We start from the raw sequence: 25,285 nt of genomic DNA on the forward strand, positions 1-25,285 counted from the left end.
TTGTTTCGTTTTTGTTTACTTGCTTACCTGGTTCCGTCTGACCATGGGAGCCACAACTACCGGGTGGTTATAATGTAAGTGCAGATACTCAGAGAGGTCCAGTGTGGGCTGTATACATCCTATGGCAGCTAAACCTAGTGCACGTGCTTATGTGTTAATGTGGAACCGATTTACGCCGGAAATAAATTAGTTCAAATTTTAGTTCTCAGGTGCATATCTGGCGCTATACGGCATCCTGTCGACTGCTCATATTGAACAAATTGTATAAGGGACAATTAATAGCAAAATAAACATTATGCCTTTCTCACTTCCTTGACCTTTTCTGCCTATCTTCTTCGTTGATCCACTATGGACCGTGGGAAAACGGCTGGCATGAAGTTCTTGTTGCAATAATTTACCAACAGCCGTATGATTTGTAGAAATTCATTTTATTTTATGAACTTCTATGTGCTACCAGTTTCGGCATTACATTGATGCCATCTTCAGGCCCCACACGTCACTGTCGTAAAATCGCTACACACGGAAGGAGCCAAATAACTGGATCCTTGAATCAAAACCACCAAGAGGTGTTGCATGACGTTTTGATTCACGGATCCACTTATATGGCTCCTTCCGTGTATAGCGATTTTACGACTACGACGTGTGGGGCCTGAAGATGGCATCAATGTAATGCCGAAACTGGTACCTGATAGAAGTTCATAAAATAAAATTAATTTGTACAATACGTACGGCTGTTGGTAGATTATTGCATCAAGATTTTCTGCCTATCTCCCGTTCCTAATACTTTATAAACGGTGAAAATTACTGAACTATATGAAAAAAACAGAATGAAAATACCTTTTACTGTCATGAAATGTAACCTCGTCTTTGTGAATATTCTCTTCAACAAGGCTTAATTTTTGGTTATACTTCCTTAGTTCGCTTTCAAGCACTGCTGCAAATATAGAGACATAGAAATACTTGACGGACGCCTATTATATAGTGAGTTTTCATAGCAAATGTCGAAATATTGAGGACAGTCTCCTCTTGGAATAATACACCATCTGCCAATAAAATGGTTCAAATGACTCTGAGCACTATGGGACTCAACATCTGAGGTCATCAGTCCCCGAGACTTAGAACTACTTAAGCCTAAGGACAAAACACACATCCATGCCCGAGGCAGGATTCGAACCTGCGATCGTAGCAGCAGGGCGGTTCCGGACTGGAGCGCCTAGAACCGCTCGGCCACCGCGGCCGGCCGTGCCAATAAAAAATGAGACGTCCACGTGGTGACAATTCCAAATCTAGATATCTACTGTAGTTAACAAATGCCTCTTGATCACATTCAAGTACTTGGACGTTCTATTAAAAAGTTTCGGACCTCTCCAGCAATCGTGTTAGCAGTTTGGTAAATGCAGGGTGACAATTATTGAAGAATATGATAAAAGAGATAGATTAGTTACAAACTACGGGGTGCACACGCTTTATTACACATGTAAACGTCATTACAGATATATGAATTAACGAAGTACGTAGGTTACGACATGTCCGTTATGCCTGTCATCATTGGCAATGATGTGGCGCAGATGAATACCGAGATGCTGCATAACTCGCTGAAGTGTCGGGACATAGATGCTGACAGTGACCACCTGAACGGCTGTTTTCAACTCAGCAATGGTTTTGGAGTTATTGCTGTACACCTTGTCCTTAATATAGTCCCACAAAAAGGAGTGAAATGTGTTCAGATCGGAAGAATATGGCGTCCAATCGAGGCGCACGCCAGTACCGTCTAGGTACCTGAGTGCCAGAATGGGGTCCCTAAAGTGCTCCGCGAGGACTTCACTCTCTTGCTTCGATAGGGTCGAGGTCCGTCTTGCATGAACCATATCTTGTCGCTATCAGTGACACTTTGGATAATGGGGATGAAATCATCTTCCAAAATCTTCAGGTACCGTTCGGTAGTCACTGTGCCCTCAAGGAATATCGCACCGATTATTCCGTGTTTGGACATTGCACACCACACAGTCACCCGTTGAGGGTGAAGAGATTTCTCGAACGCGGAATGTGGATTTTCAGTCCCCCAAATGCTCGAATTTTGCTTACTGACGAACCCATCCAAATGAAAGTGGACTTCCCCGCTAAATCAAATCATATAGCTCGTACTAATTCCCATCATTCCCCGCGGTCAACCGTGCAGTTTGAACGTCCAAACATAAACCGCTCAGAATTTATGATGATTTTATTTCATATAGTTCAAGAATTGTGACCCTGTATATGGAAACATTTCTGTACATCTTTCTTTCATTCACAGCGCCTTGTGGCCAAAATTGAAACTATTTTTTTCCAGCGTAAATTGGTTCTACATTCATGCATTAGAATATCTACCAAATTTCATTGCTGTACCATAATTACAGCACACATTGGAACTCTGTGAATAGCTGCACTTTAATTACAACCACCCGGTACTCGACCATAGAACAAATCAGTACATAGTTTACAGGGTGCTGGTTAGAAAATTTATACACAAAATAATCCTGAGAATTAGTAAAACACGGAAAAAAATTATGACAGAGTGCCGGTTAGTAAATTTATAAACAAAGGAAACTAGACAATTAATAAAATATGGGAAAAAGTTGTGAGAGGGTAACACAAACAGCATGTGTCGATTTCTGAATTTGTAAAGAAAAGAGTGGTATCTTCCTGCCCTGATACGTTACTGTATATGTACATGATAACTCCGCAAGTTTTGACGTCGTGAAGCTGCATATGGAGGCTACGTTAGGTAAACTGCGAGAGTAATTCAGCATTCGGTGGTTCGCTAATTGTTGGAATAAAAGCCTCCTCATCTCATGTCTGCTAAATATGTCTCATTGGGTTCACTGCAATTCTCCTCCGTACTTCTCGGCTTCAAACTTTTCCTTTTCAACAGTGCAAGTGTGGTCACTGAGATCGCTTTTATTGTGAGTACAATAAAGTTCAAAACATTTGGTTAAGGAAAACGAATGACGCCCTAATTATTTGTCCAGTTGTGTGAAATAACACTTATATCCGGAGATATGGTAAAATCTACGCCCCATGAGAGGAAGGGAAAGCCCGTAAGTCAATGTTACGATAGCGATGTCTAATCACAATACAGAACACTGCAGCTATTAACGTCTAATACAACTGTACTTCCTTGAGAGTCAATATTGCTTCAAACAATGACTGAGGCACTTTCAACTCCAAAACTGTAACTGGTTCCTTCGATAACGAATAACGTGTTGAAGTCACCGCGTTCTGAGACAGCATGTTTAATGATCATGAACACTTCACACTGAAAATTTCTTAATTTCTGATAGAAATTCCTGTACAGAAAAGAAGGTGTGCGCCAAAAGGAAATTTACGACTTTGATTTGAAGATTTGTCGTCAATGATTCATTTTTGATCGCTTTGTTGAAAACGAAACCTCATAAATTGATGATACCCTACTGTACAATGCTTAAGGAAATGTTACATAAATGCAAATAGCTTTTCCATTTAATGTTCACTGAATAAACGATGCAGTTTCATTTGAATGAATCAACATTGTCAACAGCAATCCATGCCGACGTTACTTCCGCCATCACGTGGAAGAAAGGAGAGGGAGGGTTGCGACGATTTCTCTACATCTCCTCCATAGAAAAATAGTGCACAGAATACTTCTTGCTACTAGGTCGCAAAATCTTAAATGAATCCTGTTGTTGCAGCTGTATTGTCACTTGTAATCTACACCTTCTGAATGACGTGTAGAAAAAAAGTGTGACACAAGTGACATAACAGTTTAAGAAGTTATATTTGTAATAGGTCATTCCATCCTATCTTGTCAAAATTTCCATGTGTCAGTAAGTTATTTTTCACATTCTCGTCTCTTTCTTCTATTCTGTATTCCCCATCTACTTCCTCCTAATGACGTATTCATTGAGCACATTGGCCACTATCATATCCTGTTTCCTCATTATAGTTTTAGACACACTTCCCTCCTCCTCCTACACTTACTAGCATCTCTTCATTTCGTAGTATCTTTTTCAACGTCAATTACATGTTTCGTTTGTACTACGACGCTTATAGTTGTCCAATTTTATCTTCTCTTAAGTTGCCATTAGTACATATTTTTGATAATGGTACATAGCAAGCCGTTGAAGAGGTCGGCGACCATGATGCAGCGCAGACGAAATATGTGAGTTGAACTTTATTTATTCATATAAATTATTTGTTTCAGTAGATTGCTGTCGTCAGATCAAAACACAGGTGAAAAATGAATACGGTTTATCCGTATCATATGAAAAGTAGTACTTGAACGCACTATGCTGCATATACATGTCTCTGCAGTTATATACACTCATCAGCCAGAACATTATGACCATCGATCTACTATTGACACAAACCCTCCCAGGCGGTAGCAGCGTCACCTGGCGAGGAATGACTGCTGGTCAGACACACGCACAATGCTTGTAGTGCCAGTGGGCGTGCTGTCCGTGTGTAGAACAGGCAAGGTGCAGGATCTATTTGAGTTTGAACGAAGGCACATTGAAGTGGCCCGAAGTTTCGGCACGAGGATTTCGGAAACAGCACAACTTGTCGTGTGTTCGAGGAGTGATGTGGTAAGTGTCTTGAACACTCGATGAAACCAAAGTGAAACCACGTCCAGACGTCTTAGGGTTGGGATAGTCACCCATCATTACAGATGGACGTCGTAGACTGGGCAGACTGGTAAAACAGGACTGTGGCGGAACTAACATTAGACTTTAATGCTGGGCAGAGTACAAGTGTGTATGAAAACACACTGCACCGAACACTACTAACGATGGGCCTCCGCAGCCAACGATCCACTCATGTGCCAACGTCAATAGCAAGACATCGGCAGCTACGACTGAAAGGGACACACTACTATTGATGCTGGACGTTGGATTTGGGCGGTCTAATGAATCCCGATACCTTCTTCATCATGCCGATGGAAGGGCGCGAATCCGTTGTCCTCCAGAGGAACAGCTCCTTGACATCTGAGCTGCGGGACGGAGACAAGCTGGCTGCGGCTCCATTGTGCTCACGTGGCCATCCATGGGTCCAGTGGAGATTTTACAAGGCACCGTGACGGCCAGGGAGTACGGTACACCGGTTACGGAACGTGTACACCTCTTCATGGCGATCACTCTCCCTGACGGCAGAGGCATTTTTCAACAACATAAGGCCTTATGTTGTTGAAAAATGCCTCTGCCGTCGGGGAAAGTGATGGAGTGGTTTTAACAACACATAGTTCCAATTGATGTCCTGGCCGCTCAGCTCGCCAGATCTGAACCTGATCGAACACTTCAGGGATGTGACGGATCGTGACATCTGAGCTCATCGCCCCCCGTCCCCGGAATTTACAGAAATTAGGTGACTTTTGTGTACAGATGTGGTGTCTTTCCAGCAACCTAGCAAGGCCTCATTGCTTCGATGCCAAGACGATTCGCCGCGTTTATCCGTGCCATGAGTTGAAATACCAACTACTAGGCAGTTGGTCATAATGGTCTGGCTGCTCAGTGTATATTTTACGTTTAAGTAATATTTGGCCTTATAAATGGCATTGAATTTTTTCCCTTACGTTTTAAATGGTTGATGAGGGTCTGCGAAACGTGTAATCTATGCGAATAAATACACTGTAACGCAGACAGTTAATTTGGTATGACTTCTGTATCGTTTTCACTTCCATGCACTGCTGTCCTCCAGAAGTATGCTTCACCTTGCTGAATTTCAAAACATTTCGCATTGACGGGTGACCTTTATTGGAGGCACCGAGCTACGACTGATTATTGTTCTTGCTCCTGTCAATCAGCATAATATTGCATCGTAAATCATAGCGTAATTTCCCTTCTTATACAACTGTGTCTTCCTACTTTTGATGTTTACTGAATGACCAATTTTCTTAACAATAATGTATGTCTGTTGCGTGTTGGTGGTTTTTATATTTAATGCAGTAGGGAGCTCATTCATTCATCACTTATTTCTAAGATCTCTAACTTTTGGGCAGAAAAACGACGTCGTGTGAGAAAAATGGCATAATTTTTTGCTTTTATAATACACTCTTTCATTCCTTTTTAGCATCGAAAGTTAAACAATTGTGGTCATTGTCTTTCAGTTCCATTTTACTTATGATAATCGAGTTTGGCTGAATCCTTGATGGAGTTCAGCTGTCATGAACAAAAAATGCTTTTCTCCGTTCGTAAGACTAGTAAGACTAGTTTTTGCGTCTAGTGGTAGTAATATTTCTTGAATCCGTTACGAATATAGTGCCCTCAAAACCGCTAAAGGGAGTCTGGAGTTCCTTGATTGCCCCCTCAGTTAATTGTTTGTTCAGAAACGGGGTGGAGGAGCGACGGCAAGAGTGGAACGGCGTATATGGGGCCAAGATGCTGCGTCCATGGCACAATGATCGTGCTGGGGTCGGAAAAAAAAATTAAAACATCGCGAGAAATACGCCCTTTAACATAAATATAGATGCTTGCGCAGCCTTCAGTTAGTACTGTTGTGTATTACTATGAATGGCACTTGTGAAGTGTTCTCAGTATGTTTCAAGTGTCAGTCGCAATCAAACCAGTGTTAGCATAGTTGTAAGTGCATTATTTTGGAGCTAATTGAATTCGAACGGGGCAAATTGTTGATGCTAGTACGGTTGGAGCTTCCGTAACCTAGGTAGCCGAAGTTCTGTCTGTTTCAGGAAGCACCGTAATCAAATATTTTTACCACGCACAGGTCAAGCGGGGAAAGATCATGCGTTAAGCCACTAAGCGGACGAAAGTGTGTGCTGAGTAATTACGACAGACGGTCATTGTGACAAAAAGTAAGAGGACGGCAGCTGCAAAAGGCACTAAAGAAGTGAATGTCGCACTCGCGAACCTTGTCAGCACCAAAACAACACGATCGGAGTTCATAAGCAGGGAAGTGCAGGCAAGCTGGAATTCCAAAACTGATCAACAGTGCTGCAAAGGCACATAACAGGAAAATATGGTGCCGAAGCTATGAATCTTCCTATAGAGCCATGGAAGGAGGTTATTTGGTCGGACGAGTCTTGTTTCAGACTGTTTCTAACTTCTGGCCGATATTTTGTCTGGCGTACGCTGACCCAAGCGTACGTTGCTGACTTCTTACATGGCGGGGGTTCGGTGATGATTTGGAAAGCCATATCGTGGTATTCCATGGGCCCCATTGTAACTCTGCAAGATCGCAGTACCGCTAAGGATTATGTGACCATTTAGGCTGATCTAGTCCATGCCTTAGTACAATGTTTGCTTCGCAGTGAGGATGCTGTTTCCCAAGCCGGCAGGGCTCCTGTTCACGTAGATTGCATCGTAGAGGATTGGGTTTGTCGGCACGAGGATGAATTACGCATCTCCGTTACGCAATTCCATCATCATTACAACCACTTGCCACTATTTTCTATGAAGAATGGTATAAGGTTCCCTTGAAAACCGTAGAGGACCTATATTTATCCATTCCGGGACTCCCTCCCATTTTCTGGCGTCTGCCTCTAGAACACGTTGTCCTGCACTGCGGGCGCAGTTCAGTACCCTGCTGGTTTTAAGAAGAAGTTGGGGAACTTTCATCTGTAACAGGCACACCATTTTCTTCTTCTTTGCTTTCCTTCATATCACCTAACAGCATAAGTATCTTACATTTGTAGTTTTCACAATTTAGAATGTCAACGTGGCGTTCGTAATAAGAAATGAATAATCAAGCAAACCTAGCTCTGAAATCTCCATATGCAATAAGCACCAAGTATGGAGGTTTTACGTACCCTAGATAATAAATGGCTAACTAAATGAGAGGTTCTGACCATCTAGTACGCTAGTGGTCAGTCAGCGTACGTTAGGAGTATGACAGCAGTGCGGGCTTACCCTTGATGCTGAGTCGGCCGTGCGCCTCGATGTGGCCGTGAAGGTTGTCGGCCCTGCACTGGTAGACCCCCGCGTCGCTCTGGGACAGGTTGTGGACGTAAAGGCTGCCGAACGGTGACACCCTGACAACACACACAAATCCAGCGTCACCATATCACCCCACTGTTCATTCAGCTAGCTCTTGCCGTCTGTATTCATTCTTGGCAGATGAATTTAAATGTCTGGCAGTGACGGCCATTAAAAACCTGTTGTCAGCTTTACACCGTCAGTATAGGACTAATACTAATCCTTAGAAGAAATTCACTACATTACGAGAATTAGATTTTATGCATGAAAAGTGGTATTTTCGAGCAAATGTTCATTCTTAAACTACCGTCTTTTAATAACATGATGTACATGTTATCAACAAAAATCCTGTGGTTCATTTGTTCACGTAGTGCATCTACGCTAACAGAACAACACAAAATAAGGTACAGCTTGCGCAAAATAACGTGTGACCAGCGCCGAAATGCATTCTCGTCTTGGGCACCGGGCGAGTCCATCCTGTAGCCCCAAAGGGGCGGCCGCCTCAGCTGCCTTCTCCCGGCTGGCCTGCACACTTCGAGCATTCTTGCTGCTACGGTGTCTCTTTACTATACAACATGGCATCACCGTCTTTGCGCACCATAGGTGCTGTCTTCAGAACTTTATAGAATTAATTCTAGTCGAGATTGTCAAGAAATTTCTCTAAATCTAGAAATACTGTAAACAAAGGTTCGCTTTTCTTTAGCCTATCTTCTAACATATGCTGGGTTCGTATTGTCTCACGTGTTCCTACAGTTCTCTGAAACAGAAACTGATCTTTCCTGAGGTTGGCTTCTACCAATCTTCCCATTCTTCTTTAAAAACTGCGTATCAGTATTTCGCAACCCACAGCTCATTAAAAGCTCAAAAATTGCTAACACCGTACAAAGTATGCAAGCTGTTTAGAAACTCGATCCCCAACCTGATGAATATTTCGTTAAACTATCAGGCGTCAAAATTGCGTACAATGCGAGTATGGAGTATCCAGGACGTCATCTATTCAAAAAAAAAAAAAAGGTTCAAATGGCTCTGCGCACTATGGGACTTAACATCTGAGGTCATCAGTCCCCTAGAACTAAAACTACTTAAACCTAACTAACCTAAGGACATCACACACATCCATGTCCGAGGCAGGATTAGAACCTGCGACCGTAACGGTCGCGTGGTTCCAGACTGTAGCGCCTAGAACCTCTCGGCCACCAAGACCGGCTCATTTATTCATTCAGAATAAAGCAATGTTAAATGTGTTTTGTTGTAATCAGTGTGACAGGAAGTGTTAAAAATAAGCACCATAAACTTCAGCACAGTGACTGTTCCGACGTAGGGTGGTGGCTCGTGTTCGATGGGAAACGTGTGGCATGTTCTGTATGCTTGTGACCGCTGAAAAAATTCTTGAAACTAATTCCTTCTCTGAGTTACAGTGGTAGAATACACTTAGATGTTCATGTAGCCTCAGAGAAAGATATGTAATGGGGTGAAGTCCGTGGGTCTTCCAGGCTGACGTACATGTCCACCCCAGCCGGGACATCGACTGTCGAAAGCATGGTTAATTGCTGAACGCAGTGTTTCTGTAAGGTTCGCCGGGACACCATCACGCTGGAACCACATCCTTTCTCTGATACGTAAGGGAATCTCCTCCAATCACGTCAGCAGATGATCTTGTAGTAACTTCTCTACACTGACCCAACCATGTAGTCGCCCATGATTCCATACCATAAGTTTACCGTTAATTATTTCTGATGTTCAAATGTGTCTGATTCCTAAGGGGCCAAACTGCTGAGGTCATCGGTCGCTAGGCTTACACACAAATTAAACTAACTTAAAGTAACAAATGCTAAGAACAATACACACACACACATATTCATGCCCGAGGGATGACTCGAACCTGCGGCGGGAGGGGCCGCACAATCAGTGACATGCACGCCTCTAACCACGCGGGCACTCCGCGTGGTTCTTATGTCCTCATACAACTGGTGTAAGTGGGTTTCCATCCGCCTGTACATGTGACGTAAGGAAATTGCACAAGTCTTCCCCAGTAATGCGAGTCTCATGCGTAAATAGACCAAAGTCAGGAAACTGATGGTCTTCGTCAGCCTGTCAGCGTTCAAATTCAAGCCTAGGTAGTTAACAATGCGGCCCCGTGGCCTGTACTACGTGAAGACCTACAGGATGAAGCAGCTGTTGACACAAAATATTACATACCAAACCGTAATGAACAAATAAGTCAGTGACAATTTTCTCCTGTATTTGGCTCGGCATGTTCTCGTAACGTAACGAAGAACAGGGCTTCGTCAGCGATAGGCATTGTCGGCCCGTATATGGTTTTCCAGATTTGGGCACACGCACTATAAATGTACCGGTATTGCCAATTTGGAAACTATCATAATATTAATAATAAGAAGGAAAAAAATTCTGCGCATTTCAAGAATGTGTAAATCAGTCACTGCAGTTAAAACAGTAGCACCAGGTAACAGTGCAGGCTAATTGTAGTGACATTCAATAATTATAGAGACAAATATTGTAGAAATGAAACGGTTTGTAGGAGTAGTTTTGTACTTTCAAGACTTTATTTTGGCGTCTCGAGGATGAGCTGAGAACAGCCTACACATAAAAATATCTTGTTTTTTAACCTCAGTCTTGCATTAACGATTACAAGCATCCGTCTGAAGTTTCCACATTAGCTGAAGAGCGTTCAGTGACCCGGTTTTTTTCTTTCCGAAGGTGGAAAGCGGCTTAAATCTATTGTCGAATGCTTTTACAGTGTGGTGAAGATTGTATGAAGCGCAGAAATTTTTATAAGTTGATAGTTCAGACGATGCCCAAGACGTCGTCTTCTGTGATTGTAAGATCAGCATACAATACACAATGCCTACTACCCAGATATTCAATGACAGAAAAACGTCGGGGATCTCAAACAAAAGGCGTGTTACTGCTACAAGCTAATGCTCGCCCTGAAGCCCATCTGACCCAGAAAACCATTGAAAAAATGGATTGGACTCTTCTACCTCATCCTCCCTAAAGCTCAGATTTGGCTCTCTCGTATATTCCTTTCTTTGGTCCACTGAAAGCGACAGAGCGTGGAAAAAAAGTTCACCAACAAAGAAGGGGTCAATGAGTTTGTGGGATAGTGGCTCAAACAACAAGACAAAGGTATAACTATAAAAAAGTAACTATTCGTTCGTGATATTGATAGGGATTATTCTGTGAAGCAGTAAGAGTCTCATTTTCTAAATATACGAAGTTTTTTCCAAAATCAGTCTCTTTAATTATTGAATGTCTCTTATATTTCGTTAACTACAGATTGCGAATAAGTAATACAACTGTCGTCGCTTCCGTAAATTGGTTCTCTATTCTCGCAGCTGCTTAATTCAAGACTTACAATAAGTTGCCACATTCTATGCTTTCGCTTAGTTCGTTGGGCAATTGAATTGTTTCTTTATTTTAGGTACTATAATCGTATTCCTAATAGTGAAAGTACCCTCTGTACTATAATCGTATTCCTAATGGTGAAAATACCCTCTCTTTATTCTTTATTTTAGGTACTATAATCGTATTCCTAATAGTGAAAATACCCTCTGTACTATAATCGTATTCCTAATGGTGAAAATACCCTCTCTTTATTTTAGGTACTATAATCCTATTCCTAATGGTGAAAATACCCTCTGCGTTATCGCGGGGTGGCCCACTGCCTCCACGAAGATATATTTGTTGAAATTACGTTACGTAGCGAGATTAATGTGTATTGTGATAGAACGGAGTGTCTCTTCTACCTGAAGAGATAGAGAAGAAACTGACATTTTATTTTCACATGGTTACGGATCGTTTTCTGTGCGAAACGATTTAAACCATCATACAGTGCAGACGAGAGCTTCACATCCTGCACAACAGTAACAGATCTCTTTCCGAAGGCCTTTTTTGATGAATGCAGGAAACCCCTGTGTTAGTCTTTTCTTTGTTGCCCAGGAAAAAAAAAATTGGAATATGTCTTGCTGCAAGTCGAATCAATTTTCGTGTTACAAGTCGGCGTCCAGTTGATGACCCTTGTGAAGAAGATACGCCAACTAGTCCCTGAGATTAATTACAACCTGCTTTTTTCGCCACCATGTATTTCGTACAGAAAGTACGTATTGAAGTACGCAACTACCAATCCTGAAAATATTTCTTCGTGTGCTCCTGATCATTAGGTAGCTTTGCAAATGGTAATCGCTCCTATTCACGCTTCCCATAATTTTGTTGTAATTCATGGGAACCTGGAGCTTGAATTTACTTCTGGGAACGTATCGCCACGGAACGTGTGGACCATCACGACAGCTGTCTCGTCCTTCCGTCAGCGTCTGTTTGCTTCTTTACTTCGTTATGTATTTGGCATTCCCAGATTTTTCATGAAATTAGAGAACTTGAACCTGTTTTGCCATGAAGTGCTGGCAAACGGCGATGTTACTACACGTTAGTTTGTCAAGCAAGTCTGCACAAGGGTGCCAGTTGTCGAAAGAAGAAATATTGGGCATTAACGTCTCGTTGACATCGAGTACAATTTCGAATTGTTTCAAGGATGGAGACGAAGTCGGTAGGGGCCTTTGAAAGGAAACATCTCCGGCATTGGCCTGGGGTGATCTAGGAAATGGCAGAAACCTAAATCTGGATGGACGGACGAGAATCTGAACCGTGGTCCTCCTGAATGTGAGTTCACTGTGATAAGAGCTGCGCCACTTTACTCGGTACTAGTTGTCGAGCTGTATGCAGAACGATTTCCGAGAGAAACGCAAACAACACCAAAAGAATTTGAGCAGCTGTTTTCCCTTCAAGATAATGACTGGCATACTTTGTGTCCTTACCAATATGTCAATGAAAAACATCGTAATTGGCCGACAGTACATGATCTTGACTGACGGAAGGTACCCTCTAGTGGAGGAAGTATTAACTACTATCATTATAACATTCTACATTAATATTGCGCTCCGCAAGCTACTTGACGGTTCATGGCAGAAGGTACTTCTGGTACCACTAACTGACCCCCCCCCCCTCCTTCCATCTTCCACTCGCGAATAGCACGTGGGAAGAATGATCGTCAGTAAGCCTCCGTATTAGCTCCAATTTCTCGAATTTTCTCATCGTAGTCATTGCGCGAGATTTATGTAGGAGAAGATAATATGTCTTCCGACTCTTCCTGGAAACAGTTCTCTCAAAATTTCAGCAGTAAACCTCTACGTGATGCATAACGCCTCTCTTGGGGCATCTTCCACTGGAGTTTGATGACCACCTCTTTAACGCTCGCACTTCGACTGAACAACCCCATAACGAAGACTTCCGCTCTTCGTTGGATCTTCTCGTCTATTAGTCTCCTGGTGAAGATCTCATATTGATTAACAGTACTCAAGAACGTATATTCCCATAAGATTCTTCCTATGGATCAGTCTGTCATCTGCTTTTTCTACTACTTATTTTATGTGGGCATTCCGCTTTACAACCTTTTGGATAGTTACTCTTAGGTATTCTACAGCAGAAACTGTTTCCAGGAGTTTGTCATCGTTAACGTAGTTGCACAGTAGTGGATTCTTTTCCTATGTATGTGCAATGTGATATATGTTACACTAGCTACAAGCCACAGAATGCTGCTGACGGATTTATGCGACGAGGCCACTTAGAACGAGCAGGCCATGGAGGAACGCATTCGTCGTGCTTACTTCAAGGGTTAAGCTCTACAGCGGTGTAAGCTGTTCACTGCTGAATATAAAGGTCAGGATATCAGTACGCCACGTGAGTCAAAAGTACTTCAATGTTATGATGACTGTAGACAATACTGTTTATTTACCTCTTTCCCCCAGTTCTCATCCTAAACCAACTCATCCATAGCCTACATCCTCTTCTCCAGCTGGAGTCAAATCCAGTTCTGGCACCCAGTATCCGAGCCACTAATCATCAAATCCGGTTTCCTGCTGCGCCACTACTTCTATATCAGACCTTCCGTGAACCTTCATGCGTTGTCCTCCCTCCCCGCAGGAGTTTCAACCCTCACATTGCTGATTCTTAGCCGCTAACTGCGATTCCACAGGATGCCATAGCCATTCTCGTCATTTCGCCTCCGTCATGATGATTTTTATGTATCCATCACCGGTATCATTATTACACCATAGCATGATTCACAGTATCATCATTTATTATATTTTAAATGCAGCATAAAATCTGTAGGGGCTAAAATACATAAATATTGTCAGTCTCATTGTGTTTTTCCTTAAAAATGATTTATCGTTACCTTTTTTAGGTACAAAAAAAAAGGTTCAAATGGCTCTCAGCACTATGGGACTTAATTACTGAGGTCATCAGTCCCTTAGAACTTAGAACTACTTAAACCTAACTAACCTAAGGACATCACACACATCCATGCCCGAGGCAGGATTCGAACCTGCGACCGTAGCGGTCACGCGGTTCCAAACTGACGCGCTTAGAACCGCACGGCCACACCGGCCGGCTTTTAGGTACATGTCTAAAATATTATCCACCAATGCATTAAAAATTGTTTATTGTCCCCTTTTCTTATATATTTTAAAACATCTTTTCAATTTGTGTAACCTTTGTCTGAAAAGCGATTTTACCTACTCCCAGCCGGCCCATTCATAGGGACTTGAAGTAACAATGAAGAAAAAATTATCTCCTTCGTCAAGAGCGTACTGACGTCGGGGAAGGTGGCATTAATTGGTCAGAGCGGAAAAATGGCGATTGCATGTTTCTTATGCTGGACAGTGTTTCTGCCTGCGGAGAAGTAGTGAAACCAGTTCGGATATGTGCCATCAGTGTGTCAGTGAGTTTGATAGTGGTAGGTTGTTCCATTATTTTTTCTGATTTTCTGTTGTCTGATGTAAAGTAATTCATTTATATGTTTGTTACCTCGCTCATACGCTGTGTAGTACATTTTTACAACATCAATGTTTATATAACATCTTGTTTTCTTTCATTTCGTGGTTTCATTTGTGTACCACTAACGCCGAATGTCTTCCGGTCGCAAAAAGAGACCATGAACTAGGCGACTACATTATTGCTCTGTTTACCCAATGGAAAATGTTACTTACAATTGCCACACTTAGAACTACAGATTGATTTCTAAATCATTTGTATACAAAGTCATCATTACCCATTCCATCTCCACCTGACTATTTTGAATTAATAAATATATTTAAAACCATCTCCGTTCTGCTACGATTCGCGTAGCACAGAAAACCGACTGAAAAAGTTCTGCAAAAGTGGCTTGGTATTGTTTTAGATAGTAGGTTATCAACGCGTCTTGAAAATATGATAAATCACAACATGCGCGAGATCCCCTTACTAAGTAAAATGCGGTTGTGGCAGAAAATATGTCTTTTTCTACAGCTGTAAACGAAATTTTGGAAATATGAGGTAAGTTCCTATGGGACTAAACCGCTGAGTTCATCGGTCCCTAGGCTTACATACTACTTAATCTAACTTAAACTAACTTACGCTAAGGACAACACACACACCCATGCCTGAGGGAGGACTCGAACCTTCGACGGGGGGGGAGCCGCGCGAAGCATGGAAAGGGGCCTTGGACCGCGTGGCTACTGAAACTGGCTTCTCCAAGGTTCCCTATCTCAAACGGTTCAGTGGAGCATTCTCTATGTCCTGTTACATTTCTGCACACTCTTACGCAAACACCATATACATGTATATACATAAACTCATGTGATCGCTCTAAGCTTGTGGTTATAGCTTGATTCCAGTGCCTACCAATTTTAATTGCATATTACAGCACTGAAGATGGTCACTAGGTGACTGAAAATCGATTTTGCTGACAATAAAACAACAAAATCCGGCCGATGCTGATTTTCCTTCCAATTCTATGATAGAAGCTTGACACAAATTTTGAATCAGCATCAGTATAAGGACCTGTCAAATGAAAACGTGACATATAGGAGCAAAGTAAGAAAACGTATGTTAATTCAAAAGTAATAGCCATAATTGTTAATACAGTTATCTCCGTTTGAGACAAGACAATCAATGTCTACATGGAAAAATTTTTCCGGTTTTCTACGGAACGATGATTCTACACAGGCATGCAGCTCTTCATATGACGTAAATCGACAGCCAAGAATGTCTTTCTTCATCGCTCCAAAAATATGAAAATCACATGACGAGAAGTCGGGACTGCATGAAGCGTATGTAATAGGTTCCTAGCTAATTTCCTGCAGCAAATTCGAAACGATCTGCCAAGAAACTTTCCGCCTACGTTCTTTCATGGTTGTTTCCACTACGCTGCAGAAGTTTCTCTGGGAAGCCATTACATATCCTCCCTACTTCTCCCCTAGCGATTTCCATATTTTTGGATCCGTGAAGACAGACATTCGTGGCCGTCTAGCTGCTTAGTATGAAGAGATGCACGCCTGGAACAGTTATGGTTCCGTACGCAACCGCAAACATTTTCCAAAGAAGTCGTTGACAGTCTTGCCTCATAGGGGGATAAATGCATTAACACTCATAACAATTCCTTTTCAATTAACGAACAGTTTACTTGCTTTTTTCTGTTGGTTTCCATTTTGTTAACTGCGTCTTACACTTTAAGGTTCCGTACCAAATAATTTTAAGTGAAAAGAAAGTAATATACAGGAATTAATGAATTTCTCCGAAGGCTTACAAGTGACCACTTCTCCCTACTTAAGAGCACAGTCTAGTCACTGTCTCGTATACATTATTAGTATAGAAATGATGCACTATTTTGTTTCGTTCTATCAATTGCTAACTTTTGTAGGGCATTCACTGTAAATCCATAAAATCACTTTTCCATTTCAAAAGGATAATTTAGGATTTCCTGTTCTTGGTCTCCATTGACTACAACACCTGCTGCAACTCTGTTTCTTCCTGGAACTTAATTTTTCAGCGCGTTGCATGGGACATTAAATTCGTTTACAGTAAAATTGTCTACCGCTTTATCTACCATTAATGTCTTCAAGCTTATTTATAACTAACATTCCTAGAAGTTTACTGTGCTCTTTATGCCGGCCGGAATGGCCGTGCGGTTCTAGGCGCTACAGTCTGGAACCGCGCGACCGCTACGGTTGCATGTTCGAATCCTGCCTCGGGCATGGATGTGTGTGATGTCCTTAGGTTAGTTAGGTTTAATTAGTTCTAAGTTCTAGGCGACTGATGGCCTCAGAAGTTAAGTCGCATAGTGCTCAGAGCCATTTTTTTGTGCTCTTCATTTACATGTACAATCTTTATTTGCTGCAAGAAAACAAGTAGGGCGAGCCTGATTAGCAGGAAGCCACGATGTAGGTTTTGTTTACTTTACTTGTCCGTAAGTCGGATCTATTGTATCGTGTTTACTTTATCCTATGACGGAAGGGCTATGAATCAACGACATACCCATTCATTACTCACTGAGGTCCACAGACGTAGAGTACAGTACTATGGAACAGTGCCCGTACAGTATTTTCAGGTCGCTGAACTGGAAGACGAGGTCCTATTCCATGGCCTGCGAAGTCACCTGACCTGAATCCACTTGACTATTCCCTATGGGGATATCTACAATCATACGCGTATGAAACCCCTGTGGCTACGGAGATGGAATTAGTTACCAGAATTGCAGCTGCCTGTGATTTGATTCGAAACGCACCATGTATATTTATCACTATGCTTCAGAATCTTGTTCGCCAATGTCATGCTTGCACTAAGGTCCATGGCAGTTAGTTTCAGCATATTTTGTAAGATACAGTACAAATGATACGTTCATTGTGTCACTGATGGTATTTGCAGTTAAGTAATGTAAATAAAAAAGTACACAGTGATGTGATCTTATTCCTATTATCTCCCTAATTTGGCTTCTCGGACACCACGATCCCTACCTCATATTGTTCAGTGGAACATCCTCTAACCCCCGTTAATTTTTGGACGCTCTTAACGCAAACAACCTGTTGTTGTTGTTTTGTTGTTGTGGTCTTCAGCCCTGAGACTGGTTTGATGCAGCTCTCCATGCTACTCTATCCTGTGCAAGCTGATTCATCTCCCAGTACGTACTGCAACCTACATCCTTCTGAATCTGATTACTGTATTCAACTCTTGGTCTCCCTCTACGATTTTTACCCTCCACGCTGTCCTCCAATACTAAATTTGTGATCCTTTGATGCCTCAGAACATGCCCTACCAACCGATCCCTTCTTCTAGTCAAGTTGTGCCACAAATTCCTCTTCTCCCCAATCCTATTCAATACCTCCTCATTAGGTGTGTGATCTACCCATGTAGTCTTCAGCATTCTTCTGTAGCACCACATTTCCAAAGCTTCTTTCGCTTCTTGTCCGAACTATTTATCTTCGACGTTTCACTTCCATACATGGCTACACTCCATACAAATACTCTCAGAAACGACTTCCTGACACTTAAATCTATGCTCGATGTTAACAAATTTCTCTTCTTCAGAAACGCTTCCCTTGTCATTGGCAGTCTACATTTTATATCTTCCCTACTTCGACCATTATCAGTTATTTTGCTCCCCAAATAGTAAAACTCCTTTACTACTTTAAGTGTCTCGTTCCCTAATCTAATTCCCTCAGCATCATCCGAGTTAACTCGACTACATTCCATTATCCTCGTTTTGCTTTTGTTGATGTTCATATTATATCCTCCTTTCAAGACACTGTCCATTCCGTTCAACGGCTCTTCCAAGTATTATGCTGTCTCTGACAGAATTACAATGTCATCGGCGAACCTTAAAGTTTTTATTTCTTCTCCATGAATTTTAATACCTACTCTGAATTTTTCTTTTGTTTCCTTTATTCTTTGCTCAATATACAGATTGAATAACGTCGGAGAGAGGCTACAACCCTGTCTCACTCCCTTCCCAACCGCTGCTTCCCGTTCATGCCCCTCGACTCGTATAACTGCCATATGGCTTCTGTACAAATTGGAAATGGCCTTTCGTTCCCTGTATTTTCCCCCTGCCACCTTTAGAATTTGAAAGAGAGTATTCCAGTCAACATTATCAAAAGCTTTTTGTAAGTCTACAAATGCTAGAAATATTGGTTTGCCTTATCTTAATCTAGCATCTAAGATAAGTCGTACGGTCAGTATCGCCGCACGTGTTCCAAACTGATCTTCTCCGAGGTCGGCTTCTACCAGTTTCTCCATTGCTCTGTAAAGAATTCGCGTTATTATTTGACAGCCGTGACTTATTAAACTGATAGCTCGGTAATTTTCACATCTGTCAACACCTGCTTTCTTTGGGGTTGGACTTATTACATTCTTCTTGAAGTCTCAGGGTATTTCGCCTGTCTCATACATTTTGCTCCCCAGATGGTAGAGTTTTGTCAGGTTTGGCTCTGCCAAGGCCGTCAGCACCTCTAATGGAATGTTGTCTACTCCCAGGGCCTTGCTTCGACTCAGGTCTTTCAGTGCTCTATCAAACTCTTCACGCAGTATCGTATCTCCCATTTCATCTTCATCTACATCCTCTTCCATTTCCATAATATTGCCCTCACGTAACTCGCCCTTATATAGACCCTCTATATACTACTTCCACCTTTCTGCTTTCCCCTCTTTGCTTAGAACTGGGTTTCCATCTGAGCTCTTGATATTCATACAAGTGGCTCTCTTTTGTCCAAAGTTCTCTTTAATTTTCCTGTAGGCAGTATCTATCTTACACCTAGTGAGATAAGCCTCAACATCCTTACATTTGTTCTCTAGACATCCCTGCTTAGCAGTTTTGTGCTTCCTGTCGATCTCGTTTTTGAGACTTTTGTATTCCTTTTTGCCTGCTTCATTTAATGCATTTTTATATTTTCTCCTTTCATCAATTAAATTCAATATTTTTTCTGTCACCAATTTCTACTAGCCCTCGTCTTTTTACCTACTTGATCCTCTGCTGCCTTCACTACTTCATCCCTCAAAGCTACCCATTCTGCTTCTTCTACTGTATGTCTTTCCCCCATTCTTGTCAATTGTTCCCTTATTCTCTCCCTGAAACACCCTGTATGTTGCCCTACTTATTTGTCCAAACGTAGTTTCCCTTGGGTATTTCACACAAAGTGAAGACGATAACGCAGAGAGCACGCCCACCTGTACTTTGGCAGCTGCGGGATGGGCCGCCCGTCGCGCGTCCAGCTGATGACGGGCCGCGGCCGGCCCTGCGCGCGGCAGGGCAGCTCCAGGGTTCCGCCCGTGGCCGCCTCCATGTCGTAAGGCGCCACCAGCAGCCGCGGCGCCTCGCCGGAGCCGGCAGCGGCTGCGGGGCCCGCCAGCTGCGGGGGCGTAGTGGGCGCCGGCACCGACGGGTAGGTGTAGGGCGTCACCGTGAGCCGCGCAGCCGACTCCGAGCTGCCCGCCTCGTTCTGAGCGCGGCACACGTACACGCCCGAGTCGCTCTCCTTGGCGTGCTCCACGCGCAGCACCTGACCTGTGGGCGGTACACGTTCTCCTCAGTTACAGACCACCCCACCCCACCCACTGCCCACAGCCCGCGGAAGATATCACTTGCAATCACCCGCACTTTAACGTGTTACCCATGCCTACGATTTTAATGTTGATATGAAAATCTTCTACAAAATACAAACATAAATGTTCGTTGTGCAAAATCTTATATCATCTAAAGTAACGGATTCCATCTTGAATGTTACATGGAGCTCCAGTAGGTGTATAAAAAACAGGCGCGTACTTGGATGCAATGCTGTGTCAAAATTTCAAATGAAGCACTGAATAACTTTCAGAGATTTAAGAAGTTGGACAAACGAACTTGAGACTTCTGTTAGCAACGTATCCCATTACACTGACTCACCAGCTTATGTTTAGAATACCACTACAGAATCTGAATTTGCAGTAATAGGAGAGAGGGGGGAGTAGGTGATGAACAGAGGAGTGTGAGTAAATGGACATAGGAGGCCCCCCCCCCCCCCCCCCGGTTGGCTGTGCGGTCCAACGCACGGCTTTCCGGGAGGGAAGGAGCGCCTGATCCCCGGCACGAATTCGCCCGGCGGTGTCGAGGTCTCGTGAGCCGGCCAGTCTTTGGATGCTTTTTAGGCGGTTTTCCATCTGCCACGGCGAATGCGGGCTGGTTCCCCTTATTTCGCCTCAGTTACAGTTTGTCGGCGATTGCTGCGCAAACAAGTTCTCCACGTACGCGTACACCACCATTACTCTACCACGCAAACATAGGGTGTGAGACGTTCCCTGCGGGGGTCCACCGGGGGCGGAACCGCGCAATAACCCTGGGTCCGGTGTGGGGCGGCGGAGGGGTGAAGTGGACTGCTGTAGTCGTCGTGGGGTTGTGGACCACTGCGGCTGCGGCGGGGACGGAGCCTCTCCATCGTTTCTAGGCCTCCGGTTAACAAACAATACATACAGTACAAATCGACATAGGAAGCGGAAAGGAAGAGATGGAAGGGAGAAGGGGTTAGGAGGAGATGGAGGGGTAGAGGAAAAGGTTAACATTGAAAGAGGGAAGAAGCGATGGAGAGGGGCAGAGAGAGGGAGCAGGGCGAGATGAAAAGTTAGGAGTCGGAGGGGGGGGGGGGAGAAGGAGAAGATGGATTGACAGAAAAGGGAGGAGGCGCTAGCCAGAGCGACGACGAAGGAGGAGGTGATAGACAAAGAGAGGCGGAAGAGGAGATGGATACAGGCAGGGGGGAGAAGGAAATTAGGACGTATATGCAATTATCATACACACAGTAGTAGAAACGTGTCCTTTCTCTTTTCCATTTAATCAGACTGCGCCACAGAAAACCGTGTCCAGGAACACCTAGTCTTATAACGTATAAGTACGTAGGTAATACAGAAAGGGGGATCATTGTTACCAAAAATCTGGGAAAGTACGTCAGCGATCTACTTCAGTTTTTTTACACGTTACCCCAATAAATCTTTGGATGGACGTAGGCTCTATCTTCTTAATATACGAGGGTTTAATGAAAAATAATGCCTCCACCATCGTTAATTGGGTTTGGATGGGAATATTATAATAAATAAAAAGCAGAAATAATCCTTAGAATGTGGTCTTTAGTTACTAGTATTCATTTTTCCACATAATCACTATCCTATTGGATACATTTCTGGCAACGATGCACACGTTTTCTGTAGCCGTCACGGAAGAAGTCGACACTGTGTTTCCGCAACCAGAGTCTCACAGTTCTCCCAACGTCTTCATCAGAAGCATAATGATGCACCCGCAGATCGTCTTTCCTCATCGGAAATCTGGACTGCATGGAGGATGCAGTACGGTGGTGATATTCAGTCTCTGAAGTTCTGCTGTAGTGGCACATGAAGTATGTGGTTTGGTATTGTCATGCTGCAGTAAAACATTTCCGTTTTCCTTTCTGATTCTTGATAGCCGTCGTTTCAGAGTTCGCAGCGTTGTGATATAACACTGCATTTATTGTTCTTCCACGGCCAAGAAAATCAACATGGATAACACCATCTGCTTCCCAGAACACAATGTGCACGATTTTTCCAGCTGAGGGCTGCTTCTTGAATTTCTTTTTCTGGGGCGAGTCTTTGTGTCGATATTCCATAGACTGACGTTTCATCTTCCGGAAGTAATGGTGTACCCACGTTTCATCTCCTGTCACAATTGAATGGAGAAAGGCGTCATCTTCATTCTCGTAACGCGAGAGTAGATCCTACAAAATTTCTAGTCTGTGCGCTTTCGTTTAAGGAATTGGCATCCGGGGTACCCATCGTACACAGATCTTCCGATGGACAAGGAAAGCAATAATGTGACCCACACGCTCCTTTGAAATGCCGATTGTGCTAGCAATTTCTCTCTGAGTGATACGACGATCATCCTGAATCAATCTGTGAACATTTTGCTTGTGATACTCGGTGGTTGCTGTGGTTGCTGTCACAGGAAGTCGAACTCTTTGTCACGCAGGTCAGATGTTCCCGTCTCAACACCTTTAAACTTACACGCCCAACGAGGCACAGCACTCACATCAACACAATCACCATAAACGGCTTTCATTCTCTGATGAATCTCCTTTGGGGTGACACCTTTTGCTGTCAAGTATTCACTTACTGCACGTTGCTTAAATAGCATTGACCGACCGTCTGCGCAGGGTTCCATACTTTACCCAGTAACAACACGGCCGTTCAATACTAAGGCTTCCCGACATCTGGGGCTATAGAGAAGAGGCTAGGGAACAAGCCAGTACCTGCCGCATACCAGTGTTGCCAACTGTTGAAGAGTTACGAAGATGGAAGCATTATTTTTCAGTCAACTCTCGTATATAACATATAAAATTCGGTATGGAAAAAGTAGGTATGAAAGATCTCGAAAAATTCTTGATCAATTTAACTCCAATTTTTAAAGGAAACTCTATTTAATATTTATATGGACATAGACAATATACTTTTTCAATCAACAATGTACAGGTTTTCTGTTGAAACTGAATACGGGGAATAAAGTACTGTGGTTTGCCCTGCTGGGATTACGTGCGGTTTTTTCTTCTTTTGCAAATCACTTTTAACGACGATAGTGCGGCATTTAAATCATTAGAAAAAAATTTTCTCCCATGAATTAAATATATTTTTAAACAAAAGTTATATAAACAAAAATGTCCTGGCAGACGTTTCTGGCAGACGTTTTCACAGAAAACAGAAAAGTTGCGCTTACCGCTTACCAGTTTATGATCGGAACACCAATACGGATTTTGAATTTGCGATAACAGTAAACAAGACTCGAGATCAGAGAGAGGGGAAGGAGTACATGGAAAGAGCAGGGGTGACGATATGGACATAGAGGGGGAGAAGAAGGAGAAGGAAATGAGGACATATATCCAAATTCCCATATGTACTTTGCAACAGCAAAGCATTTCCGGATTTGCTACTATCCTATAAAAATAGTGCTAACATTTGTTGATTTTAAAGAGGTTTGTAATTCAACAGAGAAACAATATCTTCGTTGATCCATTATGGATCGTGAGACGACGGCTGGCACGAACTTCTTGATGCAATAATTTACCAACAGCCGTATGTATTGTAGAAATTTATTTTATTTTATGAACTTCTATGTGCTACCAATTTCGGCGTTATATTGATGCCATCTTCAGGCCCCTGTACAATGAGTAGAAGAAATGTACTATTATAAAAAATATAGAACATACATTTATAACTGACAGGTATCATGTTAACTATCTAAGTGGCTCAGAAAACATATTGTATATAACCAAAATTATGAGTAACATTAGGGCACATATGCCTCTGCCTGTGTCATGCTGTCGTTAATAGTTCTCACTGTTTTACTCGAATATAGCATGATATATGAACATATGTATAATATTCATAAAACCATACCACACAGTTGTAATAGGCCATGTAGCACATCAAATGTACTGCATACATTCGTATGTCCAGTGGAACAGTGGAAGAATTTTTTTTCCCTTTTCTGTAATAATTAAATACTATAGATAACACTAAAATAAATTAAAATACAAGAAAATGTGACAACCATGTCAGAATACATAAGTTACATATGTGTGACCTAGGTCGTATTGTGTGTGGTACGACAAACAGCTGCCGCAATATTTACGATAAAAAGCATAAAAGAGTGTGTCTTAAAACCCAATTGCATTCACGAAGTAAACCAATGCAGTCGTACTATAAAATCATCAAACACCTGGTCATCGTAGGCACTTCATTAGGACCCTTATGTAGGACAACCCCACACTGTGCTGAGTGGAATAATGCAACGCCAGTAGCTGCCTCATATAGTCATGGTTACAAAGAAGATTCTCGGTCTCTGTATATCAAAATGTCTATCTCCCTACATCTAAGTCCTATACAATTATGCAGAATTATACCAAGTGGAATCGACTGAATAAAAAGGAAAGAAGAAAAACAGAAATATAGGAGGCCACCTATATGTCTGAACATAAATCTCAAAATGAAATGTATACCAACCCTAAGGCTAAGGGTATCACCTATAACTATGTCAAATCAGTCAAAGGTTGCATTAAGGCTGGGTGTAGTAGCGTATGAGATGATAATGCGGATTTTAAGTACATCATCCAGTGTCATCATATTCTGTCTAATGACCTTAATGAGTCGGAAACTATCTGCATGGGTCAAAATGTCATGGTACCTAAGAACTGCTCAAAATATTTGACTAGCTAAAATCAAACAATAGCGGACATATACCCATTAGCTAAGTGTCAGGGAATGCTGAGCTCCTGAAACGGACAATAGTTTGATTCACTTACGATTAATCTGGGCAAAGAATAGACGGCGCTCCACTGACAGTCACGTGAACAGAGAAAAGCACTGACCACTCCCGTTCACGAAAGGGTAAAACCGATTCAATGCAGTTGCGTATCAACACTTCTTCTTTCTATCTTTTCCAAAAGTTTTAATGCCAGTTTGCATCC

At 42.6% G+C, this 25,285-nt stretch overlaps 1 protein-coding gene across 1 annotated transcript in view; it reads right to left on the reverse strand.

The window, feature by feature from the left end:
- LOC126259176 (peroxidasin) overlaps positions 1-25,285 on the reverse strand; it is a 242,549-nt gene that overhangs the window by 105,783 nt on the left and 111,481 nt on the right. The window contains exons 9-10 of the mRNA XM_049955745.1: positions 19,995-20,331; positions 7,875-7,996 (exon numbers count right to left, since the gene is read on the reverse strand). Of these exons, the coding sequence (XP_049811702.1) occupies positions 7,875-7,996; positions 19,995-20,331 (459 nt within the window). The remainder of the gene's footprint in view (positions 1-7,874; positions 7,997-19,994; positions 20,332-25,285) is intronic.

This window comes from Schistocerca nitens, chromosome 5 (assembly GCF_023898315.1).
Source record: "Schistocerca nitens isolate TAMUIC-IGC-003100 chromosome 5, iqSchNite1.1, whole genome shotgun sequence".
In the NCBI taxonomy this organism is placed as follows: Eukaryota; Metazoa; Arthropoda; class Insecta; order Orthoptera; family Acrididae; genus Schistocerca; species Schistocerca nitens.